The 13905-nt window shown below is 40.1% G+C and overlaps 1 protein-coding gene across 3 annotated transcripts in view; it reads left to right on the top strand.

Moving 5' to 3' along the window:
- Positions 1-13905, top strand: part of TNKS (tankyrase) — a 141175-nt gene that overhangs the window by 24552 nt on the left and 102718 nt on the right. For all 3 annotated transcript variants that reach the window (XM_055794475.1, XM_027779937.2, XM_055794477.1), the window contains exon 3: positions 8531-8626. In XM_055794475.1, coding sequence (XP_055650450.1) covers positions 8531-8626 — 96 coding nt within the window. The remainder of the gene's footprint in view (positions 1-8530; positions 8627-13905) is intronic.

Raw genomic sequence — 13905 nt, 5'->3', positions numbered from 1 at the left:
TCCTTTTTTTTTTTTTTTAACCTTTTTTAAAAATGGGTGTAATGTTTCCCTTTTCCTAGTCACTGGTGATTTGCCTGACTGCCATGACTCTTTGAATATGTTTGAGAATGACTTGGCAACTATATCAGCCAATTCCCCCAGGACCCTGGGATACATCTCACAGGGTCCCATGGACTTACCTATGTTCAGATTCCCTGGGTTGTCTTGAACCTGATCTTTACCTGCAGTGGGAGGGACTTATCAAGGCAGGGACTGCAGAATTGTTCAGGGGCTTGAGAGATGTGGGAAGAGAGATTACCATTGAAAACTGAGGTAGAAAAATTGTTGAGTACCTCAGCCTTCTTTATATCAGTCATCACTAGTTCTCATGTCTTACTTAGCAAGGGAGAGTGTGTTTTCTTCAATCTTCATTTTCTAGCCAATGTTTCTGTAGAAGCCCTTCTTATTATTTGCATCCTGTGCAAAATTCAGTTCCAACTGTGCCTTAGCTTTCCTGGTCCCATCCCTACACATCTAGGCAGCATCCCTGTATTCTTCCCGGGATACACATCTCTGCTTCCGCTGCTTGTGCATTTCCTTCTTACACTTAGTTTGACTAGGAGGTCCTTGTTTTGTCTCCTGACTTCCTTGCCTGACTTCTTACATGCAGGGACTGAGAGCTCTTGCACTCTAAGGAAAATGTCCTTAAAGAGTTGCCAGCTCTTTTCGGTTCCTTTGTTCCGGAGGACAGTTTCCCAGGGGCTCCTATCCATTAATTCCTTAAACAACTGAAAGTTTGCTTTCCTAAAACTCAAGAGTCCTGACTCTATTCTTTACCCTGCCCATATCCTTCAAGACTGTGAATTCTACCAGGGTATGGCCACTGCAGCTCAGGCTGCTACTAGTCTTGACACCCCTAATTAGTTCATCTGTGTTGGTATGTGACAGGCCTAGTAATACTTCTCCTGTGGCTGTGCTGTCATCTGGAATAATAATCATCCTTGGTGCATTCCAAGAGTCTCCTGGACTGCTTACAGTTTGCTGTACCACTTTTCCAGCAGATGTCAAGGCGATTGAAGTCCCTCAGGAGGATCATAGTCTGTGAGCATGATGCCTCCTGTAGCTGGAGTCGGAACTCTTCATCAACAAGCTCCCCTTAGTTGGGCAGCCTGTAGTAAACACCAGCCGTGAAGTTTCCTTTGTTGTTTTGGCCCCTAATTTTTACCCGTAAGCTCTCAACTTGTTTATTGCTGTTTTTCAAAGTGGCTTTGTGGAGTCAGTCTATTGTTTTACAATACATTGTTTTGTTTGCTCCTCCTTCCTTGCCTGTCCCTTCTAAATGGTTTCTAGTCATCACTTGCAGCTTGTGTGATCCTTCCCAGGATATTTCCATGACAGTTGATTAGATCATAGCTTTCTAGCTGCACAGTGGCTTCCGAGTCCTGCTGTTTGCATTGGCACAGAGGCACTTTAGCTGGGTCATCAACTGTTTCACCTTTTTAGAGGAACATGCCATAATTCCTTTGAGGCATTTCACGGATGTTTCCCCTATTGGTTCCTAATTTGTCAGCAGTCCCCATCTTGTCTCTGTTGCTCAAAACTCCATCACTTCCCTGCGCTACTTGTCTGCTGCTTTCTCCTGCTGTCAAAACTCTTGTTTCTGTCTATGCTGTTGGAGAGCACTGTTCTACCTCCCTTTACAATTTTCTGTTTAAGCATAGCGGGGCCTCGTGTTGCTTTTGTAAGCTGCTGTTCATCTATTTCATACTACTGTGGCTGGCATATTTGTCTCTTGCTCTGTCTGTCCCCAACAAAGAACAAAACCAACACGGTGGTTCATTGGGAATAAAACCGTTGTCTGGGAAACTGGGATGTCCTGTACAAGGACAGTAGGGAAGGCAAAATGATGGGAAGTGCTTGCAGCTGACATAGACCCACCAGGACTTTGGCTGGTAATGTTAGATATACTCGCAAAGGATCATTTCGTTGTTCCAGTTACGAGTCCTGTCACTGGCACGTGTCCCTGTACTGTCCTTTCTTGTGCCAACCAGAGCATGTCATGTTGTTGCTTGATGAACTGGATTGGGCAAGTGACTGCTTTACTAATCTGCCCTGTTGCCTGATCAAATATGGGCAGCCACCCAAAGCAGGGTGGGCAGCATAGGGCTGGGGGGGGAGATTCTGCCAGCCTGGTCTAGGTGAAACTGTAGCCTGGTATAGTGCTGTTTTGCAGAGGTCAGCTTTACAAATCTTTGCAGTCCTTCAAAAATTTAGTATTTTTTTAAATTATTTTATTAAATTGGGAGAAGGGGTAAAGGCTGCATGCTCTTCTACTTTCTGCCTTGAAGTGTGGTCTGGTCTTAACCTACTAGAGGTGTTCCTTATTCCACTGGAGCTTGGTGTTTGGACCTTCCCTTTTCCCCATCAAGCTAAGCACTGGTCTGTGTGGCCCCTTAGTCCCGGTGTGTTGAGACAGGCTGGACATGATTTCTCAGCTTAGTGAGGTCCTTAGCCCTTGCCTGAGATAAAGCAACTCTCAACCTGGAAGAATTCTCTCCAGTCTGCCATCTGAGCAATAAAACCCTACAAAGCAGCAGCAGTAATGCAGGTATTTAAAGTCTTCAGCAGCAAACTGTTTGCAGACACCTTTGTTGCTGGAGCTCTAGTCTTCTGCAACTTTTCCTTACTTGTCCAACCTGTACCCATGGGGACTTCTACTGTATTTCTCTTTGGATTCCCTTAGGGATTTAATTGCTTACTCTGCTTTTATTCTTCCTTTTTTTGCTGCTTCTGCATGCTTTCATGTTTGTCTGTCTTCTACCAAATGCATTCCTGTCCCTGAACTGCCACCTGGTTATCATCTGTTCCTACCAATGAACCACCTGCAGTGCTCCCAGATATGTCTGGTTATTGCCTCTATCCTAACCTGAGTCCAAACTAAATCCTTTGGTGTGCTTAGCCTCTCTGCTTCATAATCCTGTCTTTGGTCAGCTTTGATGGCTTTCACTGTAGAGGAGCAGTCAAGGGCATAGGACCTGCGCTGCTTCTTTTTTCTAACTCCTTTTATCTGAGCTGGCAGTGGTGTTTGAGGCCATGGATGTCATCAGGTCAAGTAGTCAAGCATTTAGAGCTCTGTGTAGCCTCTGTAGTGATACTGCCTCTCATGTTTTCACCTTGTAATTCCAATGGCTGATGATTATAGCCTTTCTCTTAATCATGCAGCCGAGACTGGGATTGCTCACAGAGGTGGAAGTTTAATCAGTGATGCAGCTGTGATTAATGTTATTAGCTGTATCAACTGTGTTTGGGTGCTACAAGTTTTATTATGTGGGGTCATTTAACAAAAAGGCTTATGTATCTGGTAAATTGCCAAAATGAGATTATTAGAAATTACACTTCTGTGATTGAGATCTAGGCAAGAACTTCTTGTTCTTATAACATGAAAAAAGCTTCAAAACCTCAGTAGTTTGATTTACATGTAGAAGTAGTTAGGGGAGAAGATGCATTTAGCATTGGCTGAAAAAAATTAATAGTTTGGATTCCAGTCTGTTGTCCAGATGTTTTCAGAATGTGGAGGTAAATAAGCACATTATGTTTCTTGTCAAATATAATTTGGAAAAGTGTCCTGCATGGGACTAGTACTGAGTGTGTGTGTACCTGGGATCTAAGGTTACAGAGAGACTGATGAGCTTTAAAGATCTCCTTTAGAGAGATAAACAATAATGAGTATGTTGTGAGTCAAAAAGAGCTTTTTAAGTTGTTTTCTCTGTACCTTGATACTTGGGAGTAAGTAGGTAAAGCTACTTTGGTTTGGAAGGGCCTTTGGAGATCATCTCCAGAAGGTGTAGTTGAAAGGGGGAAGAAAGGATACGTACTGAAGCTGGGGTAGCTGGAAGGGATTTGCAAGCACAAGGCAGTGGGACATGGTGGTAAACTGGTGGGGAGGGGAGGCAGCGGTAGACCTGTGAGGAACCCTGGAAATGTAATTAAAAGCAGTAGGCAGCTTTAAGTACAGATACTTCTGGAAGCGCTGCCTGTTTCTTGCATTTTTCACTCAACAGTCAAAAGTTTGGATGTGTCCTTTTTTTGTACTTATGTACATCAAATTTGAAATCAAATGTGAACTCCCCCATCAGCATTTCTGTAACTATACTGGGGAAGGTTGTGGGTGTTGGGCCTAGACAAACTATAATGGAAATATTCTGATCTTTGATTGTGCCTAATATTAGAACAACCAAATTGATGTTTATTCCCATTCTATTTACATTGCATTTCTGTCTTTCAATCAAAAGTAAATTCCTTTGGTGCACTTTTAACTGAGGCAATATGAAGGAGGAAGGACTAAGTACATGGGTGATGGTTTGTGTGTAGAGAAACTCACTTTTTTTCTTCTAACAAAACTTCTCCCTTGTTGCTGAAGTTTTTGCCATCCCTTGGTGGTGCAAATGTGAAGACTGAAATTGCGAAAAGTAAAAAAATGTTTGTTCTTGGTAGCTTTTTAATTTGATAGCCAAATGAGGTAGTGTTGGATAGCCTCACAGTTCAAAATACCTATGCCAGGAGGCTGTGTGCCAAGTGTTTAATTTTAGGATTCATCCTGCTGTGGCAAGTTGGCAGTAATCTGAAATTATTAGTGGTTGTAGTTCACGCTCTGTGCCATGCTGTAACTTTTTTTATTTGGTGGGAAGAATGTGGCCTTTCTTATCTCTAGGATTGATCTGGTGTAATAGCAGTGTAGTTAAATAAAGCATTTCAGGTAGTATGTGAAGATCAGATACTTACATATTGTAGCAGTTGCAGTGAGGGTAAAAATATAACTCCATATTGGTCTATGTTTGTTCTATAGTTAAGCTTACGGGACTTTAACCATATACAACATGAAGATTCAATTAAAACAAGAGCTTCTTTACATTGTACAATATGGTTTGTAGGAGATGCAAGGGTAAACAGGTAGTGGTATCAGTAGATTAAGGGCTCTGTTTGCAGTACAGAAAAATGATATGCTCCAGTGTCCCCACTGTCCAGAGGAAATAAACCAACATATCAAAATATGCTAAGTTCCAGGAGTAAATTTATGAGCACACCAACCTTACACTTGTCTCTTGACAGAAACTATTGCAATGCTTCCTTTTCAGGCTACTTGAAAAGCATCCTCTGAAACTGATTGCAGTGTTTGAAATCCAAGATAGCTACAGTTAGCTAGAATGGCTTATTCTGTTGTGTTTCATTATAAAGGGAATGTTTTTCCTCAAACAGGAGATCTATCTTGACGCTTTTACACATCCCTGACAAGGAAATTTAGAGAGACACACTGTGTCTAGATCTTGAATACCCTGTGGTTAGAAGAGACATTGTGTTGTGCTGAAGTGTTAAAGGTTTTGAACAAACAGGAGAACGTTCAATTAGAAGCTGCCTGTGGCTTGCTGGGTATAAAAGTACAGCTACATTACGTAGATAGGCTAAACATCAAATGCTGGATTTCTTTTGTTAACTCACATTGATGACGACATTGCTCACTTGGATATCTTATTGTGAGAATATGTACTAAAAAAGTATGGAGAGGATAGAATCAAATAGTCGATAGAGGAAATTAAGAATAAGATTGCCTTTGTGACCTGAATTTGCTTCCTTTATTCATCTGTATTCTAATATAGTCTTTATTTATATAATTGGTTTCTTTTCCCAAGATGCTACTGCATTCATTTCACAGGCTAGATCAGTTTCTAGGACTGAGTAAGGGAGCTATTTGCAGAACCATACCCTTGACTGTTAGAGAGGCTGAAAGGTTTATGACAAACGGGATGAGTGATTGCAGAGACAAGGATAAGTCTTATGGTTACAGCGATTGAGTGCTGACAGGTTTTTCTGAGCCTGGTTTGGCCACTTCAAGTGCTTGTTCCACAGCCAGTCACTAATTCGGTATTTTTGCAGGCAACTATCTTAAGCACCGTTAGTAAATTTTTAACGTATTTCCCTACATTTTTAAAAAACTAAAACCCTGACATAGTAATTGTATGTTGTAAGCCATGCCAAACCCCTTCATGGTTCATTAGCATGACTGAACAGGTTAGATACGCTGCATAATCCTTTGTCATTTTAGCCAGGAGAGGAGCTGAAGGCAGTACGGTGGTGTCATCTTCTGTGTGCGCCGGCAGAAGTAGCAGGAAAAGTGCTCTTGGTTCGTTTGCACAGGACTGAAGAATTAAGAGACTTAAAAATCTGTGCTTCTGCTTTAACATTTGGCTCAGATAGTTGCAGATCCCTTTGACATCTCTACACCTGTTGCCTCTCATTTTTCAAAGTCACCTTTCTTGCACCCTAACCTGCCTCAGCCTGGCATTGCATGGTAGTCCAAACTTCAGTCAAATCCCAATCATTGCTCTCGCCTGGTTTTTCTTCTTGGACTTATCTGAGTTGTTATCTATTTCCCTGCCACATCTTCCTGTTCAGTTTTGTCTCCTGGCTCTTTGTTCCAGGCATTTTGCAATGTGAATCCTTCATTGTCTTCTCATCCAGTCCGTGCTGTTTCATCATTTTGTACTGCCTGCTTTCTCTTGATAGATGCTTAGTTGCTGGTTCCCTCTTTTAGGGTCCCACTTTTACCCTGATGCCTACTGGGACAAGCAGCTTCCCTCTCCTGGAATACAGATCATTAGCAGGATCTAAGAGAACAGAGACATGACACACTGTGTCCCTCCATGCTTACTTTCTGTACTGCCCACTGTGTTAACAAATCTGCAGTAAGACCTGTTTTTTTTTTTTCCACATACTGCTTCCTGCTGGAGTGTGCCTGACTGGCTTGGGAGGCTGGCTCAGAGTCAAACCTGTCTGTGAGTAAGATCTCTAAGGGGGTGGTAGTATGTATGGCACAGATGGCATCTTCAGAATCATAGGTGCCAGATCTTAACAAGCTTCTGTGAGCACGTGCTAGCTGAATAACTTTTTTTTTTTTTTATTATTATTTTGGTGTCTTTGTCTTGACATAGGGGGGAAACCTCCACCCCATCAAACCAAAAAAACCCTAGGAAAAGCCCAATCTGCCTACTTGAATCTTCTTTCAAAAACACAGGACAATTGTACCTTCTTGGCAAAGCATAAAATAAGTCAAATTACTTTATTAAAGCACCAAACTTCTGCAAAAAATCTTGTTAGGGCAAGCATGTAGCATAGCATCCTGTAAGCTGAAATATATGTAATTTGGCAATGTTAAAAGCATTTTAAATCAGAACTGTATAAGGTAAAAAAGATTTGAATAAAACCAATACTACCAGTTAAAATTTTAATTTAGAAAAAGTCTATTTCTGAAAAGTCTTTTGCTGGTTAAAGCGATACATGCAATATAATATCAGTAACTACTCTTGTTCAGGATTGGGTTATGTTTTTTTTCCTGAAGAATCCTGTCTATGAAGTACTTTTGCACTGTTAATTACAAAAAATGTTTGTATTTCTTTGCCTTGACTCCTTCAGTTCAGCTGTATTTCAACAGACATGATTACATAATCAACCATAAACATTTGCCAATTTTTAATATTGGCCTCCTTGATATTGAGTATGTGCACTTCTGTACGCTGTTCTCTTGTTCACACTTGTGCAAAGTAAGTGTGTAACTGTTGCTCTGAAATTGTAATATGTTGTGCTCATTTTGCCCATCATTTGGGGAAATGGAGAATTGGGGTCCTTTTTGTCAGATCTCTAACATTGCTGTGGGCTTTGTTTTCCAATTCTAAAGAAAATGCCTTGATCTTGAGAGGGGGTGGTCTGAATTGTATTGTTATAATGTTGTTTCTGATCAAAAGAATTTACAGGTGAAATAGTGTTTTCCTTTTTTTTGATAAGCTTCCCTAGATGACAATTTTCTGTATCAATGCATTCGTAACCATGTGATTGCATAATGCATTCTAAGTATTCCCATGTACTTTATTTTTTTCATGTTAATAGGCTTAGTAGAGAAAAGAAATACCAGTGAGAATCATAGCCTCTCAACGTCCAGACTGCAGGGTACCAGGTTGCACATCTTGCCCTGTTTCTTACACTTCTTGAAGGCAAGCTGGTATGCTCTGTGGTTAAAATCTTGTGTGCAAGTGCCGAGCCACTGAAAGGCTGGAGTATTGCTGATTTACAGAGGCAGGGTGACTTGGGATATTCGGCAGGAAAAGGAACAGGAGTGGTAACAAGCAGCAGTAGTGGTAGTAAAGGCAGGAGCAGGTTCCACAGCTGATTTCCCAGCGTGAGTCAGTGAATGCACAGCTTCCCAGCTAGCAGTCAGGAGGAACCCAAAATTGAGTATTGCAAGAGATTCAGGGTTCATGTTTATCATGTGAAGTCACATGATCTTACTATATCTTAACTTGCCAACTTAGCCTTACTCAGGAGAAGAGCCTTTGCTGCAGTGCTTAACAAAAAAAAAAGGGGGGGGGGGGGGCAAGCAGAAGGAAAAATAAAGAAAATTGTGCAATGTGTGTTTATGCCTACATCATGCCGAGGAGACACCTAACAGTGAATGATCTGTGTATACCTGAGCTAAGATACTGTTTCTGCTTTCCCTGCACAGTGCTGCTGCAGCACGGAGCTGATCCAAACATTCGGAACACCGATGGGAAATCTGCGCTGGATCTGGCAGACCCTTCAGCAAAAGCTGTACTCACGGGTAAGATGCATACATCTCTCAGCAGCATTACCTGTAGTTCATTTTGTGTGTATAACTTCAGTATCATAAGAGCCTTCTGCCTTTGGAGATTTTCTGTTGTGTAAGAGCATTTTAAAACTGTCTTTTACCAGATTTCATATTGATGTAACTGTCGTTAATCTGCTGTGATGCTATAGGTTTGCTTATTCTACTTAAAATAATGCTGTAATTTTCTAACATCATTCATTATTCACTGTGTGAGTGGTTGGTTGTTTTTTTTTTTCTTTTTAAATGCTACTCAATATATAGATTGAATAGGAGCCCCTAACCCCTGCAAAAAAGAAGAAAAAAATCAGGTCAATTGTTTTAAGACCTTCACTGTTGAGCAAGCAAGGACGTTTGTATAACTAAAAGTACCTGTGATCTGAAAGACAACCTGCTACCGATTGCAGAGATCAATAGTTACGTTATATTTTGCTGCAGATTCCCATGCTACCCTTTCTTTCCTCTTCCTCATTAGTCATTTTAGGTAGAACTTTCTTGCCCACAATTTTTTTTTTTTCCTTTTTAGAGGCAATTAGTTACCAAACAATATGTTTCATGAAAATATTCTACAGATACAACTTTGTTTTTACACAGCTTTGGTCTTTATAAATTAACTATTGTAGCGTACCAGTAAGCATTGGAAGTATATTATTAGTAGCCTGTCAAATCTGTATCAAGAAATACATGGTCATCTGTGCTGATTTTGACATATAGGAAATAATGTTTAGAACAAAGTAATCTTGGATTTTAAAATACATACAATTAGATTTATAAAAAGGGATTTAGCAGCTGAGCATCATTTGAAGAAATAGCTATTTTCCTTCTTTTGCCTTTATTTCCCCTATTCTTTCTCTCTTTTTATTGACAGCTTAATTTGTAGGTTATGTGCTATGCAACAATGTTATTCTTCCTCCAGATTCCGTTCAGAGCACACCAGCTCCCTTCACTTTGTCAGGAACATTTCCTCATCTTTTTCTAGTGCGCTGACTGCTATACATAATTATCTACAGCTTTGCAGTGCCTTTGGAACAGTGCACTTTAAATACATATGATTTAGTTTAATTACTCAGTGTCAAATTTAAACATGTTCCGACAGTGTTAACAGTGCTCGCTGTTCCTAGCAGGTTAATCTGACATTTGGCTGTTAAAGGGTACAGTTGTACAGACATTGAGGATGGAAAGGGCACCAGGGAGTCAAGGTACCTCAAAGGTGTTGATGAGTATTTGGCATTTAGTTATGGGGAACCTGGTATACGTACAGCTTGGGGCTTCCAGGCTCCAAGCTGCTCTCCAGGTTATGCTGGAAGATCAACCTCAGAGGATATTAAAGGATTTAGGAAGGTCTGTGATGGTAACTTCGTGTCTGTTACACTGAGTTCTCTGGGCACTAAATCACCACCTTGCGCCTTAGGGAACTGAGGGGGCAATGTGTCATAGTGAACAAGTGGAGATGGATTAGAAGCAGCCCTCTGAGAATGTGCTGTCCAGTGTAGCAAGACCCTGTGTCCCTGGCCTCGCCCCTAATGCCTCACACAAAAGCATCCAGTGACTGCCAGCTTCTGCAACCATGGATGTTGTCAGGTTGTACATATAAACGCACATGTCAAGAGCCACTTCTGCTATTTAGGTGTTTTATTGTTCATAAAAAGACGCAATTTTTTGTATGTGTTTATTCTTCCTAGCAAGAAAATCAGCTTCTGGTTTTATCAGCTTTGTCCTCAAGGTGGCTCTTGGCTATGCTGGGCTCTCCCTGTGCTGTGCACCTGAGCTCCAAGCTGTGTAAGTCGGGTTTGAATCGGGCTGTAGCTGATGTGTGATGCACAGTAAGTGAAAAAGATGACACTGGATGCCATTTAAATGGAAGTTTTCTATTAAGAGCTTAAATTTTCTGGATGCTGCCCTGCTTTCTATTATCTCTGTTAGGCTGCTACATTCTGGTGCATTTTTCCATATGTTGTTACCTTCAGGTCTTGCTTCATCCCTCTGGAAGAAGGGGGCTTAGGGGATTTCTTAGGTTCTATCTGGCTTGGGATAATCTTTAGCTACAGCAATGCTTTGCAATTAGGGGCATCAGAACTTAAAGGTATTACTGGATTAAGGATGAGTAGGATATATTAACTTAGTTTTCAGTATTTAGTGGTGAATGATGGGATTTTAGAATGCTCGTGTTTAGAGCTTTTAAAAGTGGAGTGATCCTGAAAGCACAATCTGTAATTGTTAATGTATTTGCATTTTTAAAGAGCGTGCATGTCAAGGCTGTTCTTGCAATGTTATTTTGGGTTCCTTTTTCTGTCAGTGTCTATGACCATAATATACTTTTCCACATTGCTGCTGTACTGCTTGTTGGAGAACAAGGCTCCTCTTACTGCTTTTTTGACCCAAGTATTTGCATAAGTTCATGCATTGATGTTAATCGCTTTGCGAATGAACTGTCATTATAGTCTCTCTTTGACCTCCAGTTTAGCAAGAGTGAACAGAAAACTTGTTGGTAATTGATTAAATCTTTTAATTTGACAAAGAATCCAGTATGTGTTTTGAAAGGGACATTCCTGCTGGGTAAAAAGCATTTCTGGTGTTCTGGCAGCAAATGCTGATTCCACAATGATTCGTTCTTTTCTGTCTCCCAGTCTAGAATAATTTATAGTATCTTTTTCTCCTGAATTACAGAAAGGATATATAATGCAGTAGTTTCTGGGATGACTTCCAGCCATTTTCTTGCAATGTTCTCTTAAAGTGTGTGTTTTATAAAGGACACATAATGCAAATGAAAGGCTAATATTTTGATGGAAATGGGTGTTGAAAATTTCTTTGGAGATTAAAGTGAATTTTATAGAAATTAAACACCCAGTTCCAGCTTCTTTAAAAAAAAAAAAAAAAAAAAAAAGAGAGAGAGAAAAGGTTATGTAATTGGGGGTTCTGTTTTTTATCATTTAAACAGGAAAGCAGTCTTTTTTTTCCCCCCTTCTGCAGAATAAGCAGCATTTGCATTTGTGTGATCCAAACACTTAATGATTGAGAGGGTAAATATTATTTTTGGTTTCTTCTTCCTTAGCATCCCTTACTGTTCCTGAATGGGTTGTCAGAAACTTATTGTAATCTTCTCTCTCTCTAGGCTGAAGTGGTAGTACAGATTCCAAAAACATATTGCATCTAAAAACCAGAACTGTTACATCAGATTGATTATCCTAGTTAATTTTATTTTAGTTGAATTGCCTTTGGGGTGTGTGGTTTCTGAGATGGGGACTCATCTTTGTTGCCACACAAAGCACTGTAGGACTCCTGTCCAGAACAGGGCCTTTGGGAGCTTTTGCACTACAAGTCATATTAGTCTTCATTATTCTCTTATCCTGCTTATTGACTCTTTAAACATTAATATCTTTTTATATCTTTCCTGTACACTGTATGAAGAGCCAGCAGTATTGTTAATGATTTATGTGAAAGATTTATTTTGATTTTTCACATGCTGATGCTTTTTGTCACTTCCCCATGTTATCTGCTATTTGGAGATGCTTTCTCTAGATTAATGGTCATTCTTTGTACTTCAGCGGTTTCCAAAGCTGTTAGCAGGAGCTGAAGGCACTTTCATTGGATGATATGATCTTGACTACTCCATGCCACCGTTTTGCAAGGTTGACTTTGGTTGATTTCAAGAATTACTCCCTTGAAACAGGTGAAAATGAAAAAGTCTGCTGCATCTCCAGATTAAAGGAAGATTTCTTGGGTACAAAATAATGTCTTGTTTGTTAATAGAATTGGTTTTCAAAGTTAAACAAGACTCTGATCTTTCTGCTTACTATAGAAATGATGTCTTTTACAAACAAAGTGATTAGGTCCTATTGAGCATTTCTCAGCTCTCACAGTTTGGATGTGAAGGACAGCTGGATGAGTGAAAGTACAGTTGGGCTGAGGTTACCAAAGGTGTTAATGAGGATTCATGTTTTCATCTCTTTGTCATGTCAACTTTTTAATTTAAGTGGGGAACATAGTCCATTTATTAAAAAAAATTGTGCAAATATATTTCAAAGTGAAGTGCCGTCTAGGCATAATTTGCCTGCAAGGAAGGGAGAAATCTGATATTTTACTACAAAAAGTGTACTGAACTTTACAGAATGCAAAATGGTTCCTAGGTATAATTCATGCATTTTAAAATTGGCAGAAAGTGAAGAAACTGTTTTAGTTTGGGTTAGTTTTATTTGTACTGTGGTGCCTTTACAGCTTGACAGTCTCTAATCCCAAACTCTTTCCTTCTGAGCTGGTATTATTTCCTTTCAGGTACTCTTAGGATTTTAAAGGCATTCTGGATAGACACTAGCACTTCATTTTGGGAAGCACCATCTAATTCTTACATAGTTTACTCTGAAATCAGGTCATTTGGACAAGGTGTAGCTTCTGTCTTTAAGGAACAGTATAATAAAAATCAGTGCAAAAGGAGAAGTGTTTTAATGTTAAGGAGGGCAGGTGCTGCTAGAATGGCTTGAGCCATCTGTTTATCTGGGTCTTTGTCCTTTTGGATGGTGACACCAAGGTATGTTGCCTTAGAGAAATCCAGCAGCTGAGGAATATCCTTGCCCTGCAGAAGACTTTAACTTTATTATGTATAGGCTGTTGGCACATGCCTTGAACCAAGAGGTCTGAAGGACCTTTTCCAGCCCTTTTTTTGTGCTTTGAATGTATGTTTTTGGGATTGTGACTTGTTTAGTGTTCAGGTAGGTTTACTCTCCTCATTTTTACCACAGCCTTCCCAGTTCAGTGGTATGGATATCATGTGATGCTTTTATGTTTGGACTCCATGGGGACACTTGACATCTGCTTTCTGGAGAACTCTGAGGAATATCAGCATATCTTCAGGAATGCTGGGGCGTTGCTTTTCCAGTCTTTGGAAAGATGCGGGCAAAATGTCCTTGTGGCACAGACCTAATGTCAAGTGTACCATTTAGGTGGCCCTCATCTAGAAGCTCTAACTATACGAATATGTAAATCTTCTGTTTTTAGAGAACATGAGAATTTTAAGAAGTATACATTTACAAATCTAATAAGATAGTTACAATTATAATTTGGTGTGTGGTCTAGTTCCCGCTTTCCTCTTTGAAGGAAGTGTAGAGGTTGCTTGGCAGGCCAGGAGCGAAATGCTTTCCTTTTGCAGTTCTGGCATGATCACGTTTCAGTTGCATTTCTCATTTCCTTGTTTTCACATTGAGAAGAAAGAGGAAGAAACAGTCCTCTTTTTGTTCTAGATGCCATGCCACACATTGTGT

The sequence above is a fragment of the Falco peregrinus genome, chromosome 2 (genome assembly GCF_023634155.1).
Source record: "Falco peregrinus isolate bFalPer1 chromosome 2, bFalPer1.pri, whole genome shotgun sequence".
NCBI classification, from domain to species: Eukaryota; Metazoa; Chordata; class Aves; order Falconiformes; family Falconidae; genus Falco; species Falco peregrinus.
The sequence above is the reverse complement of the archived record's forward strand: the minus strand, read 5'-3'. Positions and strand labels throughout refer to the sequence as shown.